Source organism: Lucilia cuprina, chromosome 6 (assembly GCF_022045245.1).
Source record: "Lucilia cuprina isolate Lc7/37 chromosome 6, ASM2204524v1, whole genome shotgun sequence".
In the NCBI taxonomy this organism is placed as follows: domain Eukaryota; kingdom Metazoa; phylum Arthropoda; class Insecta; order Diptera; family Calliphoridae; genus Lucilia; species Lucilia cuprina.
In genome coordinates this window covers 29,078,274-29,092,739 of record NC_060954.1, presented here as the reverse complement: position 1 = coordinate 29,092,739, position 14,466 = coordinate 29,078,274, and the positions used below count along the sequence as shown (strand labels likewise).

The 14,466-nt window shown below is 33.4% G+C and overlaps 1 protein-coding gene across 1 annotated transcript; it reads left to right on the top strand.

Annotated features, from left to right (window-relative positions):
* The first annotated feature begins 3,421 nt into the window (after positions 1-3,421).
* Positions 3,422-7,254, top strand: LOC124420606 (uncharacterized protein K02A2.6-like). The gene is made up of 3 exons (XM_046954067.1): positions 3,422-3,751; positions 5,506-5,888; positions 6,069-7,254. The coding sequence occupies exons 1-3, from the start codon at positions 3,422-3,424 to the stop codon at positions 7,252-7,254; spliced, it is 1,899 nt and encodes a 632-aa protein (XP_046810023.1).
* The last annotated feature ends 7,212 nt before the right edge of the window (positions 7,255-14,466 follow it).

Here is a 14,466-nt window from a genome sequence, read left to right as displayed (position 1 = left end):
AATAAGAAGACCCGTTTTTTTCACTTTTGCCCAAAGTTTTAGTTATAGGCCCTCAAAGATTTGGGGCTTTAGTGTCAATTTGAAAAAAAAAAATAATAATCATTTTCTCAGGCTCATATCCTTGCATCACAAAGATCCAATTGAGATACAACTTAAAACGATTTGCATGTCCAGGAACATCAACATTATAAACATAATACTCAATGTTGAAGTTAAGAAAACCTAATGAAATTTAATTTTTTTCAGGAAACTTTTTACTTTCGCGACTTACCTATCATTCCTAGGAAGTTCATATGTTCTAGAATGTTATATATTGGTTATTTAACCATGACTTTAAAAATCAAATCAGTGTAACCAAACAATGTCAAATTTTCAAAAATGTTTTTTATACCCACCATCAAGACCCCATAAAGTATATATATTCTGGGACCTCGTAAGATTCTAAGACGATCTAGCCATGTCCGTCCGTCTGTCCGTCTGTCTGTTCTTGGCACGATAGCGTCCACAAAATAAGAGTTATTGAGATGAATTTTCCCAAAATATATTTTATTGATCAGAAATGTTTGGTATTGAAAATGGGCAAAATCGGTCAACGATTTCACATAGCCCCCATACAAATGTACCCCCCCGAATACTGTATAAATAGCTTCAAATATTCACAAATTCGTTTTTATGAAGCAAATACCACAAAATTTCGCATAGGTCAGTTTTTTGACGTCTGCAAAGTAATTCTGCATTATGGCAGATATAGGACTATAATTGGCCCTACCCCCATATAAAGTCCCCCTTAGAAAATGACTAAAAAGCTTATTACTGGCTTAAAAAATGGGGATATAGCGATGAAATTCGACACACATAAGTTTCATGCAAGCCAATATCTCTCAACCAAATTTTACGTATATCGTTTATAATTGACCCTACCCCCCATATAAGGTCCCCTTCAGAAAATGAGTTTAACGCTCATTACGCTCTAAAAATAAAAGTATAGCGACGAAATTTGACATAAGTTAGTTTCTTACTAGCCAAAACCTCTCTATGAAATTTTATGTGGATCGGTCCATAATTGACCCTACCCCCATATAAGGTCCCCTTCAGAAAATGACTTTAACGCTCATTACTGGCTTAAAAATGGGAATATAGCGATGAAATTCGACACACATAAGTTTCATGCAAGTCAATATCTCTCAACCAAATTTTATGTATATCGGTCCATAATTGACCCTACCCCCCATATAAGGTCCCCTTCAGAAAATGAGTTTAACGCTCATTACTCTCTTAAAAATAAAAGTATAGCGATGAAATTTGACATAAGTAAGTTTCTTACTAGCCAAAACCTCTCTATGAAATTTTATGTGGATCGGTCCATAATTGACCCTACGCCCCATATAAGGTCCCCTTCAGAAAATGACTTTAACGCTCATTACTGGCTTAAAAATGGGAATATAGCGATGAAATTTGACACACATAAGTTTCATGCAAGTCAATATCTCTCAACCAAATTTTATGTATATCGGTCCATAAATGGTCCTACCCCCCATATAAGGTCCCCTTCAGAAAATGACTTTAACGCTCATTACTGACTTAAAAATACAATTATAGCGATGAAATTTGATATAAGTAAGTAAGTGTCTTACATTTTTTGGCTTTAGAAACATCATGTGGACCATTCCTTCTACCTGAACCAGGTTTTCTATCAACTGACAAGTTCTCCCGGTACTGTTTAATAACATTGGAAACAGTTTTTTCTTTGTTTCAATAAATATTTTGGACAAAAATGGGCGAACTAGCTATAATGCTTTAAGTTATAGTTGTTTTACCTATTCCTTTCACTATGTAAGGGAACTTCCTTATAGGTTCTTATCGTGACTTCTGTCGTCAGTTCTTTCCTGATTATGATAAGCCACGCGCCAAAAATAAATACCTGCAAAGTAATTTTTTTTTTGAAAGTGTGAAACAAGAATCTATTTTTGAAATTTGGCAAACACCCTAAAAAATCTTGAAATACGAATAAAAAAACCCCGGTTTTAGTACTTTTAAGAACTTAAAATTTAGTTACATACATAGTTGAATCTTAACCAAATTTAATTTTCTTAACGAATTTAAAAAAATATATTTCTGATTGTTATGCAACAAGTAATGCAACTATTTGGAAATTTCTTTTATTCAAACATTTCAACAAAATACCCAAACGAAAAAAACGAATATTGAGGATGATTTACTCTATTTACTTTAAGTATTGCTGTGCGAAAATGCGTGTAAATAAAATATAAATAACAATAAAGGCAAAAAATGAGCACGTTCTTCGGTAGGAAAGTTAACACGTGGTGCATTTCTATTAAACATGCTATAAATAGAATGTTTATGTACAAATCGATTATTTGAGGTATTTTTTACTACTTCAGTTTACATCTTTGATGGAAAACTTTTATTAATTCAACGAGTAAACCGCTAACTGTATTTAAACTTTGTTGACTTCCATACTTAGCAATAAGTAGTTGTTTACTCTCTCGTCATTTAGAAGCCTTAAGAAGCACTTCTTGTGCATACATGCTTAAGGTAATATATAAATAAAGGAAGACAAATCTTTTCCTTTTATAAAACTAATAATTATCCTTTGTGTTTTATTCTTTTTGTGCATTTACACTGAACCATAACGGATTGACGCCGAAACATTGGTCGCTTCGAACCGGATTAATTAAATTGTTGCTTCGAATCGAGGATAATCTCCACATCTTGATCTTAACCAAGCGGATAAAACACGAAGAAGTTCAGCATATGCCCTTTTGTTTGGAGAGTTTTTAAGATTGCTTTTTTTTAAAGGTTAGTAAATTGATATTAAGTGATTGTGTCAAAAGGAAAAGTACATAAGCATACATAAATACATACATATGGATGAATATACGTGTCTATGTTAAAAAGAAAACAACAAGTGTTTATTTTAATCCCTATTTAATACATCATTGCGCGATTATATTTTATACAGTACCTGTTGATAGATAGTGATCGGTACTTTTAAAATCAAGGCTGCGTATGTTTACATTGGACAACAGCCATAATTGATAATTAAAATTTGCATTTTTTCCGCAAATACTTAAATAAATAAATTATTTTCAATAATTAAATTTTATGAAAATTATTTTGGAGTAAATTTTCTAGTGAAACACATAGTGATCAAAATAAGTGACTGCGTTTAATGCAAGGTTTGTTCACACAAATTTAATATTAGTAATTGTGTAGTGAAAGATAAAATTCTTCTTCCTCCTTTTACTAATTTATTGTTAGTTACCCAACGGTCGGTCGATTTTACTTAAAATAGTTACTTTAGAAATTTATAATTCAAATTCGATTTTTTTGTGAATTTGAACACTGCTTCCATTTTTATACTGTTTTATGAATTAATCCAATCTTAAAATTTTGAAAAATGCCTTTGACAGCCCACGAACGTTTCACTCGTGCTTCAGACTCCGTTATAAAATTTGAGGCAAACTTTAATAATATACGCGAGGAGGAACATGAATTGAAGATGTGTTGGGAAAAGGTGAAAATTACTTTCGATAAGTGTTTAGACGATCTTGAATCTTCTGAAGACGCTGAGCCAGAAGGTATTCAAGTGGCTGAAAGTAAATTCCAAAGTACCCTTACTGTTTATGCGCGATGTTCAAAGTCGATAAAAATTAAGATTGATGAATTGGAAGCAAAGACTAAGCCTAAAGTTTCCCATCATCCAAACAATGATTCAAATTTTGATAATGTAAGTCATAATTTACCTCTTCCGACATGTGATACGGACATCTTCAACGGCGATTATCTATCATGGCCTACATTTAGGGATCTTTTTACTGCCTTATATATTAATAACAGTCGGCTGAACTAGATTATGATGACTTAATGTAATTGTTGAAAAGTCATTTTTCACCCACAAGGAATATACTAGTGGCACAGCATCGCTTTTTGACCAAATACCAGAATGATCAACAAACAATTGCAGAGTTTGTTGCAACCCTTCGTGCAGAAATAGGCGAGTGTGACTTCACCTCTCCCTGTACCTGCAAGGTTTCAATAGCAGATATCTTTCTACGTGCTCATTTTTACCGGCCGGGAACAGTTATTACAGGCGGGTTCACTAAAATTTGATGAGATTGTCACCAAAGCTTTAGCGCTTGAGGCCGCAAAGGTTGATGCGAGAGAGCTAGCAGATACGGCTGGTGCTTCAAACGTCACTACGGATATAAATAAAATTTCGGAAATTAGGAGGATTGGACAAAAACGTCCACAGGTCAACAGGCGAACTATGAAGATTTAGGTATTGCCGGATTATGTTTTCGCTGCGGGAGGAACAATCACCAGGCTAAGGAATGCCGTACGAAAAAGGATAAGTTGAAATGTTCAAGTTGCAACAAAAAGGGACACGTGAGTAAAGTGTGTATAACGTCATTGAAGACGAACGGTATGGTACGACCACAGAAAAACTCGGATCAAATTCAAAATATACAACACGATGATTATGGTGTTTGCAGGATAATTGATGTTTATCAGAACAATTTTCAAAATTCTAACTCTGAACGCTATTACGCAAACACCAATATTGAGGGGAAAGCAGTGAAATTCGAAGTCGATTCAGGGTCTGGCTTTACATTTCTTCCTAGGAAACAATTCAGAGAATTGAACCTAAATAAGGTAATTACCACTACAAATGTAATTTTCCGCATACACGCAAAATACCTTTGTGCCAGATGGCAAAGTACGTGTTAACATAGAATTTAATGGTGTGTCAACCTCGGACGATGTATATATCGTTCCGGATACATGTGCAGCGTTAGTGGGGAGATCATGGATTCGACGTCTCAATATCAACTTGACTGAACTGGACAATTTGAATCCAGGTGAGAATTCGTTGGACATTTTTTATAATCAAAACGACATCGAAGAGATTATAGGAGAATTTTCTGATGTTTTCGAGGAAAGAGTCGGATGCATCCCGAATAATATAAAGCCTATCTCCATCTTGCTGTTGAACCATCCAGTATTCTTCAGACCATTTCTACCCAAAGAGGAACATACCGCATGAACAGATTGTCTTTTGGTATAAAGACTGCGCCGGCAGAATTCAACCGTATAATAGATCAAATTTTGCGGCAGGTACCCAACACTGAATCCTACTTTGACGATATTATCATACATGGTAAGTCTATTGAGGAGTGCAAATCGAATCTGAAATGTTGTTTACAACAACTAAGGAAGTACGACTTACATTTGAATCGCTCAAAATGCACATTTTTTAAGAACAGAATAGAAGTTTTAGGCCACACCATTGAAGATTAAGATTGAAGAATAAGATAAAAAAGTCTGCTTCGAAAATGGATGCAATTGTACAGATGCCAGAACCAAAAACGGTTGATGACGTTAGGCGTTTTTTTGGGGATGGTCACATACTACTCGAGATTTATTTTGAATGTATCCACAACTACAACTCCATTGCGGAAATTACTGCATAAAAATACAAAGTTTAAATGGTCAAATGAATGTCGTGAAGCGTTTAACAAATTGAAAAAGGAAATCGCGAGCGATCGAGTACTAATGCCATATGACCCCGAGTTGCCACTTCAGCTGGCATGTGATGCTAGTCCAACTGGAATAGCTGGTGTTCTTTCCCATTTAGTGGATGGAGAAGAGAGGCCAATTGCATTTGCCTCGCGATCGCTTACAAGCGCAGAACAAAATTATTCGCAGTTGGATAGAGAGGCTTTGGCTATTTATTACGCTGTTCAGTACTTCCACGAGTATCTGTTTGGCAGACAATTTAATCTTATTACGGATAACCAACCGTTGATGAGGATAATTCATCAGAACAACAAACTACCACAAATGACCTCAGCCACATTACAAAGGTATGCAGCATTTTTAAGCGGTTACAATTACCAAATTGTTCATAAGAAAAGTGAGGAGAACGTTACTGCAGATTGCTTTTCAAGAGCACCGGTAACTCAGAATGAGCACTTTGTGAACTCAATTGATAGAGAAGTGCATCAATTATGCAATTTTTCTCTTAACCAAATTTGTTCGAAAAGGTTAAGTTTCGGAAAAATTCGAGAAGAGACACAAAATGATGAAAAACTTTTTAAAATACTTTATGAATTGCGCCATACGGCGGCGGCAGACTCTGAGTTCACCATTGATGGGAATATATTATTTAAAGGTCAACGCATTATGATACCATCCTCCTTACAAGATACAGTTTTAAAAGAGCTTCACCACACCCACATCGGGACCACGAAGATGAAACAATTGGCCAGACGTTACGTGTATTGGATGGGGATCGATAAAGATATCGAAAAATTTGTACGAGCTTGTCCAGGTTGCGCCTCTATCAAAAGTAGTTCAGTAAAAGCTCCACTTCACCCATGGGAAGAGCCGGACAACAACTGGGAACGTATACATATTGATTATGCGGGTCCCTATCAAGGTCAGTACTTCTTAATGGTAGTAGATGCTAAATCCAAATGGATAGAGGTAGGCATATGTACAGCAGCACCAACATCAGCTTCAACAATCGAAATTCTTCTCAACATCTTCACAAGAAACGGATACCCCGACGTAATGGTATCCGACAATGCCACAATTTTCAAAAGTGATACATTTTCATCGTTTTGTCAGGATTGCGGTATATTCCAGAAGTTCATAGCTCCTGGACACCCAGCCACAAATGGCCTAGCTGAGAGGAACATACAAACCCTCAAAAATAAGTTAGCAGCTATGTCCAGCGAGTCATCGTCCACGCAGGAGAAAATAAGAGATATTCTCTTAAAATATAGAACTACACCACTGAAGAACGGTAAAACGCCTTCAGAATTGTTCTTAGGTCGACCAATTCGAAGTCGCTTGGATATTTTGAAACCTCCAAAAATACAAGGTAATCAACAAGATCACATTCCATCAAGACAATTAAGAGTGGGGAAAAGAGTTCAAGCTCGGTATTACACTCCCAACAAATCGTTATGGAAGCTGGGTATAATAGTTAGGAAAATGGGCCGACTACAATATATAGTTAAATTGGATGATGGATACGTATTCAAGAGGCACATAGACCAATTATTGTCAACCAATATTCAAGCTGAAACTTCAACTAATGCTCACTCCTCGCCAGAACAACTGATATTCCAACATGCGTCAATCTACAATCCTAATCTTAATAATAATTCCGAAGATGGTCCAGTGGAAAATTACTTCTTTTTCCATATTTTACGATTCTATTAATACAGCGAGATTTACGTCTATCCCTAACGTAAATCTCGAATTTTCTACATTTAAATATTACCTCGTAAAAGGTTGCAATAAGTATTTGCACGAAGTGCCTTGTCGTAGACGAAATGAAAAATAATGATTTACAAACATTTTAAGTAGTAGCGGTTCTATTACAGATTGACAAACTAACTAGTTCCTACATCATTTGGTTTCATTACGATTACATGTTGGAATGTAGCTATTTTTAGTTGGCCTATATCTTTTCTTTCTACGATATGAATTAATACTATTTTCAGGACCGGTTAATATCCAACCAAATACGGTTTTTTGAACCAATAATAATCCGAGTACCTTTTTCCGAATTCCGGGTAAAATAAGCTGGGGTATACATCAGTTCCTAATAATATTTCTACAGGTCTGCTTCCGAAGGATTCGATTCTGCCAAATGAAGATTTGGTAATTTGTCGGCATTGACCGATACTGAAGGCAAATTTCCTGAAATGCTTGCAAAATAGAAGCAGAAGTATTTAATAAAAATGAATTAGTACTAAAACCTATTATCAAATTACAAGTCTTCGTCGAATTGGCCGAAAATTCCTCATTTATGCCCGAAAACTACGCTGCTTCGGAAATAGTTGGAATTTTGAATCTTTTCCTCAACTTTTCAGAAATAATAGTGCATTCTGAAGCAGAGTCAAATAAAGCTCTAACTTGATATCTACATCCATTGTGTATGAAGTCGACAGTTGCTGTACCCAATAGAACAGAATGATTCCTACGAATATGGTATACTTGTCGTTCAGTAACGGAATGTCTTCCAGCTGTTGTACCTGACAAAGTAGGCAGATAGTCATTAAGAGTTGGATTAGTGGGTCTTAGAACCACACTAGAATTGTCATCTAATGAAGTGCGAGGTACATTGCTAGTCACTGTACCCAAAGGAGTAGAAAAATTTTGTATGCGATACTTGTCATTCAACTATAGTGCCAGACGTAGTCGGTCTTTCTACTAATGCAGTTGACGTGTTAGTAGGAGTGTGATTGTATGGTCGTAAAACCAAAGAAGAGTTGTAAGTGCATTTCTAGAGTTGTGCGAAGCTGAAAAATCCCAATGTTGCCGCTTATTACAAATAGAACAACGATGTTCTCTTGAACAATCATTAATTAATTACCTAGACAATTTATGCAGCAATGAAATTTTTTAACCGTTCTAACTCTCTCAGGAATAGACATTCTATACAAATAAAAACGATAATTGGATCCCAATTTTGATTGCATTGAAGTACAAAGAGTTGTGTTCCGTTTTATGGAGTGTATCTTCAAAAGGGCCAGAAAAAATTGAAGACATTTCAAATTATATAAAAACTACATATAGTAGAAAAGTAGACCAAACAAACATATCAAAAATTTAAAACTTTTTGATGTAAAAAGTAAGTCTGTGGATGGAAATCAATAGAAATTTCGATTAAAATTTTGTAGTTGGATGGAAACTACTACGGAAATCTCAACTTACAACACATCAAAAAAAAAAGAGGGTCACACAAAAACTTTTTTCAATCTCAAATGGGGAAATGGCTGATACATTTAACGAAATGCTGAAAAAGGAAAACCAACCTATGGATGCCGTACATATTGCAACTATTCTTCCTAATGCATCACCAAAACGACTTAAGCGAATTGTGGAAAGTATACCAACTCCAACATCACAATCAAATTTTACTGAAGAGGAAGCAATAGCACTTATGTTGGAACTGGGTCTCAGTCGAAATAAGTACAAAATATTAAGCAAAGCTCTGCATGAAAAAGGACACAATATATTACCATCATACAAGGCGATCCAGGAAAAAAAACAAACTATCCGACCATCACCTATTGCTGTAAATGATGTGGAAGCTTGTATTAAAAAATCATCTTTGCTCGAAAACACAGCATCAAGAATTGTGTCAGACTTTTCAGAAGACCAACTAAGGAAAATTCATAACTGTGATGTTGTCTTAATGTGTAAGTGGGGATGTGATGATTTATCAGCACTTCCAGAATACAAACAAGCTTGTGGAAGTCGGACATTAGCAGACTACAGAAGTGTATTTATGTCATCATTAGTGTCATTACGAATTCGTTCATATTCCCTTAATCCATCATCGTCAAGCATCGGAAATTCATTTGAAGATATATGGATCAATACAACTCCGGGTTCAAAAAATTTTTGTAGACCCATTGGATTTGAATATAAAAAGGAGTCAAAGAAAACAACAAAAGATTTAGTGGAATATTTAAAAGATGAAATAAATGCACTGGAGCCCATTTGCATAAAAATAAAGGAATTCTCTATTATCGTATCATATCAGCTAAGCTTAACAATGATTGATGGAAAGGTCAGAAATACCATAACAGAAACTTCTTCCTTCTGGATATGCTCAATATGTAATGAGAAAAAGTCGCAATTCTCAAATATAAACAAAAGCAGAAGTATTAATGAAGAAGTCCAGTCTTTCGGAATTTCACCACTTCATGCCAGAATACGATTTTTGGATTACTTTTTACACATAGCATACGACCTCAAATATTGAAATTGAAAGAACTGAGAGCAGCGGAAAAAAGCAGAATCCAAGAAGAATTTAAAGTTCAGATGGGATTAAACATCGACAAACCACTTCCAAGTTGCGGTAGTACAAATGACGGTAATACGGCGAGGTTTTTTCGTGATTTTGAAATTACTTCAAAAATAACTGGAATCGGCAAGGAGTTGCTTCGAAGAGTTAACACTATTTTAATGGTACTAAATAGTAAACATAAAATTAATGGAAATCGATTTGGGGAATATACATCTGAAATTTCTAAATTACTTGTATCTCTGTATCCATGGATAACAGTACACAAAGTATTGTGTCATGGTCAAATAATAATTGAATCGAATATTCTTCCACTTGGAGAGTTAACAGAAGAAGCCCAGGAAGCGAGGAACAGAGACTTTAAGCATGTTCAACTATTCAGCTCAAGAAAATGCTCCAGGCAATCACAGAATGAAGATATTTTTAATAGTTTACTTCTATCTTCTCATCCTGTTCTTTCAACTATGCGAAAAAGATGGATTTGTTATGAAACTCTATCATGTTTAAGGTAAACAGTTCAAATAAAAACGCTATTACACTAACTGATGATATTGTATTAACTTGTGTTTCATATTTCGGTGGGCGGGAAAGGTGGTTTGTGTGGGGTGATTTAGGCGTTGTTGTTAATGTTATAGTCTTTAATAAAATAATTTTTAAAATTGTTAAATATTTTATTCAACACCAAATGTATGTTCTGTCATACTTAATACTAAAATATGAAATTAAAGGATACAGGTTTAAATAAATATATTTTTGAATGTAATTGAGATATTGGGTTGAAATTTTTTGTAAAGGGTCGATAATTTCCATATCTAACTAAAAAATAATATTAAAGGATAAATATGGACTAAATTTATGTAGCTATCTGCGACCCTATTAAAATTTTAATATAAATCATAGTTTTAGAAATTTAACAAATATGTAATATATGACAAAATCTTTATATATGAACAAAACTCATTGAAATTTTCAACGCTTGTTAAATTTGTCATTTCAAACAAGAAAATGCAAAAAAATTGAAAAGGGCATCCCGCAATTCCCAAAAATAGGAATGAAAATCCCAAAAATTTAATTTTTTACTTTTTTGCCCATAGGGCCCACATTTCTTTCAGGGCTGGGAAAATACTTTTGGAGTAAATATAAAACATATTGAGGTTTTCAAAACTGATTTCAGTTTTCTGATCCCAGCTTTGGGATTTTAGAACATGTCGCCCAAAGTTGAAGTTTTGATAAAAAATAGGTCATATTCGGAAGGACGCAGTGGCAACATTTTCAAAAAATAGGACAAACTTTTTACGCCAAACCGTTTTGCGTAAAGATACCTTTCCGAAAACTATAAAATTGTTATATGTTCTTAAAGAAAGTTTTATTTTATTAATAAAAGAGTTAAGATATATTTCTGGGAAAAAAACGGCAAAAATCTAAATTTTTTTTGAATTTTTAAATTAAACAACTTCACTCTTGAACTTGCACTTGAGGTGTTAAGTCGTGTTTATAAATCTACAAAGTGTTTTCTTCTTTTAAATTAAACAGTTACGTTTGCATTGTTTCATACAATAACAAATTAATACAAAATTACAAAAAGAGCGCGTTGTGATGAAGATGTTTTTGCCTATTTGAGGCAGAGCAAAATGAGTAAAACTAATAAACCAACCTCTTCTCAGAGAATTGGCAATCAAAATTATTATGCTCCTCTTCAAACAATAGACAATGATGATGAAACTGTTATCGATGAAGTCGTTAAGGAAAAAGTACCACCTTTAACTATATTGAAGTGTAAAACAGAGCAAGTACACGAATTGATGAGAATACTAAAAATAACCGATTATTCAATTAGAAAAATGTCTATTGGTTTAAAAGTTTTTTGTTCAAAAAAAAAGACGATTATGATAAAGTCGGTAAAGCATTAAAAGAAAATTGTCAGTTTGAATATTTTACTTATGCTACTAAAAATGAAAAACCATTCAAAGCTGTGCTTTTCACTTTAGTAAGAAAACCATGTTAAAGTAGACATTGCCTGGATGCAAGGAAACTCAACGAAACAACAATCAAAGATGCATACATATTTTTTTTTTTGGTTTGTGAAACGCTGTGTAACTTATGGACAAAGTGATTCCTCACGAATTAATATCCAATGTCTTTGTCATTTCATCTAACTTTGATGACCACCTAAAATTGTTAAAGAAAGAAGCCTAATGTGTTAGTAAAGCGAACCTTACGATTAAGTTAAGGCAGTCAGAGTTCTGCTTTTAAGAAATTCAATATTTAGGATTCATAGTGGGAGGTGGTTGTGTGAAAACCGATCCAATAAAAATTGAGGCAATCAGGAATATACCGTTACCGAAATCAGTCAGAGAGATAAGGAGCTTTCTAGGCACAGTGCCGCTTCATCGAAAACATTCAACTCTCACAACTCTGATAAATTGAAATTCAACCTATCGGAAGTTGAAGTTGGTAAAATCTATATAGTTTTAATAAACTAAAGCAAACCCTAACAACAGCACCAGTCGTTCCCACGAAAACCGTTTCTTCGCACCGGAACGTATGTATTTTCTGTTCTTCTTGTTTCTTTTAAGGGGCAGCCTATTCCGGAAAATCTGCTCCGTATTCTTTTGGTCCGAATCCCAGAGAGTGATAAATTTCTAATAACAAACTATTTTTGTGAAATGTATATATCTTAATACCTTTATTTTTGGTTTTTAAACGATTCATTGACAATGATATAATTCTCTGTAAGAGCACGCAGAGAAAAACATGGATGTGGATATTAGCCCATATTTTCACTACTACATGGCGGATTATTTGACTGGGTTACCAATATATTTTACAATTTGTTTCATATAGACGATTTTACCTTCCAGTATTGTTTTTGAATATTTAAATATATTACTTCTTTCCTCCGGAATGATAATGTTCAACTCTTTGTAGGCTTCTTGAAAATTGTTTGGATTTTTATTCCAGAGGCACATATCTATTTGAATAAAATATTAGATTTTTGTTACCAACTATTCCCATTTCCTCTATTTTTCTTTCAAATTTATAATCACTGTTATTTTTCCTTTGATATTCACTTTCAAAGAAATTGGTACCTAATGAACTCCAAGAATGCGTTAGTAGAATTTTTGTACAATACCCCATTAACACATACTTTACTTTTACTATTTTTGGCATTTAGGAAGATTTCGTTTTTTAATATTTCTTGAAATTGTATTTGGTATAACAAATAAGAAGGAAAAAAGGAATGCATATTTATTAATATTTTATTTATAATAAAAAATTTGATATTGAAATTAAACCATACCTTTTATTTTAAATAAAGTTTTCATTCATGTTTTTCAATTTATTAAAATTTTGTCGACCTATTAATTTTCGTTTCCTCTTTTTGTTTTTCTCTTTTTTCTTGTACAACGTAGTATTTTTTAGTATTATTCAGGAAAAAAAATAGTTGCATCACTAAAACTAATAGATTTTTAGTATGTTTTAACGAAATGTAGTTACGAAGTAGATTTTGTTTTGTATGGGAAATCTAGTTAAAATCAACTAGAGTTGACTGGAAATCTGATAATTCCCGTTACTTTACAATGTAGTTTTTCAAACTACTTCTACTACTACTTATTTCACTCAACAAAGAGAGCGTAACACAAAAAATTCTCTCTTGCAGACAAAAAAAAGAGTTTTTCTTGCTATAAATTAGTTTTTCTTGCTATGAATTGAGTTTTCACCAATATGCGCCAACATATTGAAATTGCTGTAATACAAGTATTTTTAGTACATTATCTGGCAACATAATAAAATTAATTTAGCTAAGTGGATGCCGAATTTTTCTTCTTTTTCATATATGAGAGAGGATTTTCATTTTAACAAACTAAGTAAAAGAGAGAGTAAACATTTTAAAAACAATATTGAGAAATTATAAATTGATTAATAATAACAATTTAAAACAATAGTGGTAAATAAGAAAATTTATGGAATTAAAAGTGCAATATTCCAACATTTAATTAAAAAAAATTACCAGTTTTAGAGGTGTCATATTGGACCAATGTCCAATATTTTTTGCGTAATAAGTTTTCTTCTATAGTTTTTTGTAAAAACATTTTAAAAAACAGATTTTTAACATTTCACTTATTATTTTCTTTTGATATTAGGGTCATATTTTGAGATAGGTAGACGCATTGGTATTGGCGTATTGGACATTATGGAGGAACCAATTTCCTTCTTTTTGGTGGGTAATATGGTTCCGCTGTAGGTTTTTGTAGAACAAAGTTTTTAAAAAATCAGTTTTTACAAAATTTCACTGATTTCACTCTTTTGGCGCCGGGGTCAAACTTTGGACGAGTAACTAGGATTGGCGTATTGGACATTATGGAGGGACCAATTTCCTTCATTTTGGTGGGTAATATAGTTCGAGCTGTATACAAAATTTCACTCTATCAATCAATCTATCTATCTATCTATCTATCTATCTATCTATCTATCTATCTATCTATATGTCTATCTATCTTACATTCAAATTAATAATTTGCAAAAAATAATGAACTAATTTAAACATTTTAAATAATAACATAATGTCAGGTATCACCAGTAAGACAAAAATTTGCCCAATACCTAATAGC

Bases quoted from the DNA above. Each gene is read 5' to 3' on its own strand.
- LOC124420606 (XM_046954067.1), top strand. From the start codon at position 3,422: ATGCCTTTGACAGCCCACGAACGTTTCACTCGTGCTTCAGACTCCGTT. The intron at 3,752-5,505 runs GTAAGTCATAAT...AAAAATACAAAG, and splicing joins ATGATTCAAATTTTGATAAT to TTTAAATGGTCAAATGAATG. The intron at 5,889-6,068 runs GTATGCAGCATT...TTGTTCGAAAAG, and splicing joins ACCTCAGCCACATTACAAAG to GTTAAGTTTCGGAAAAATTC.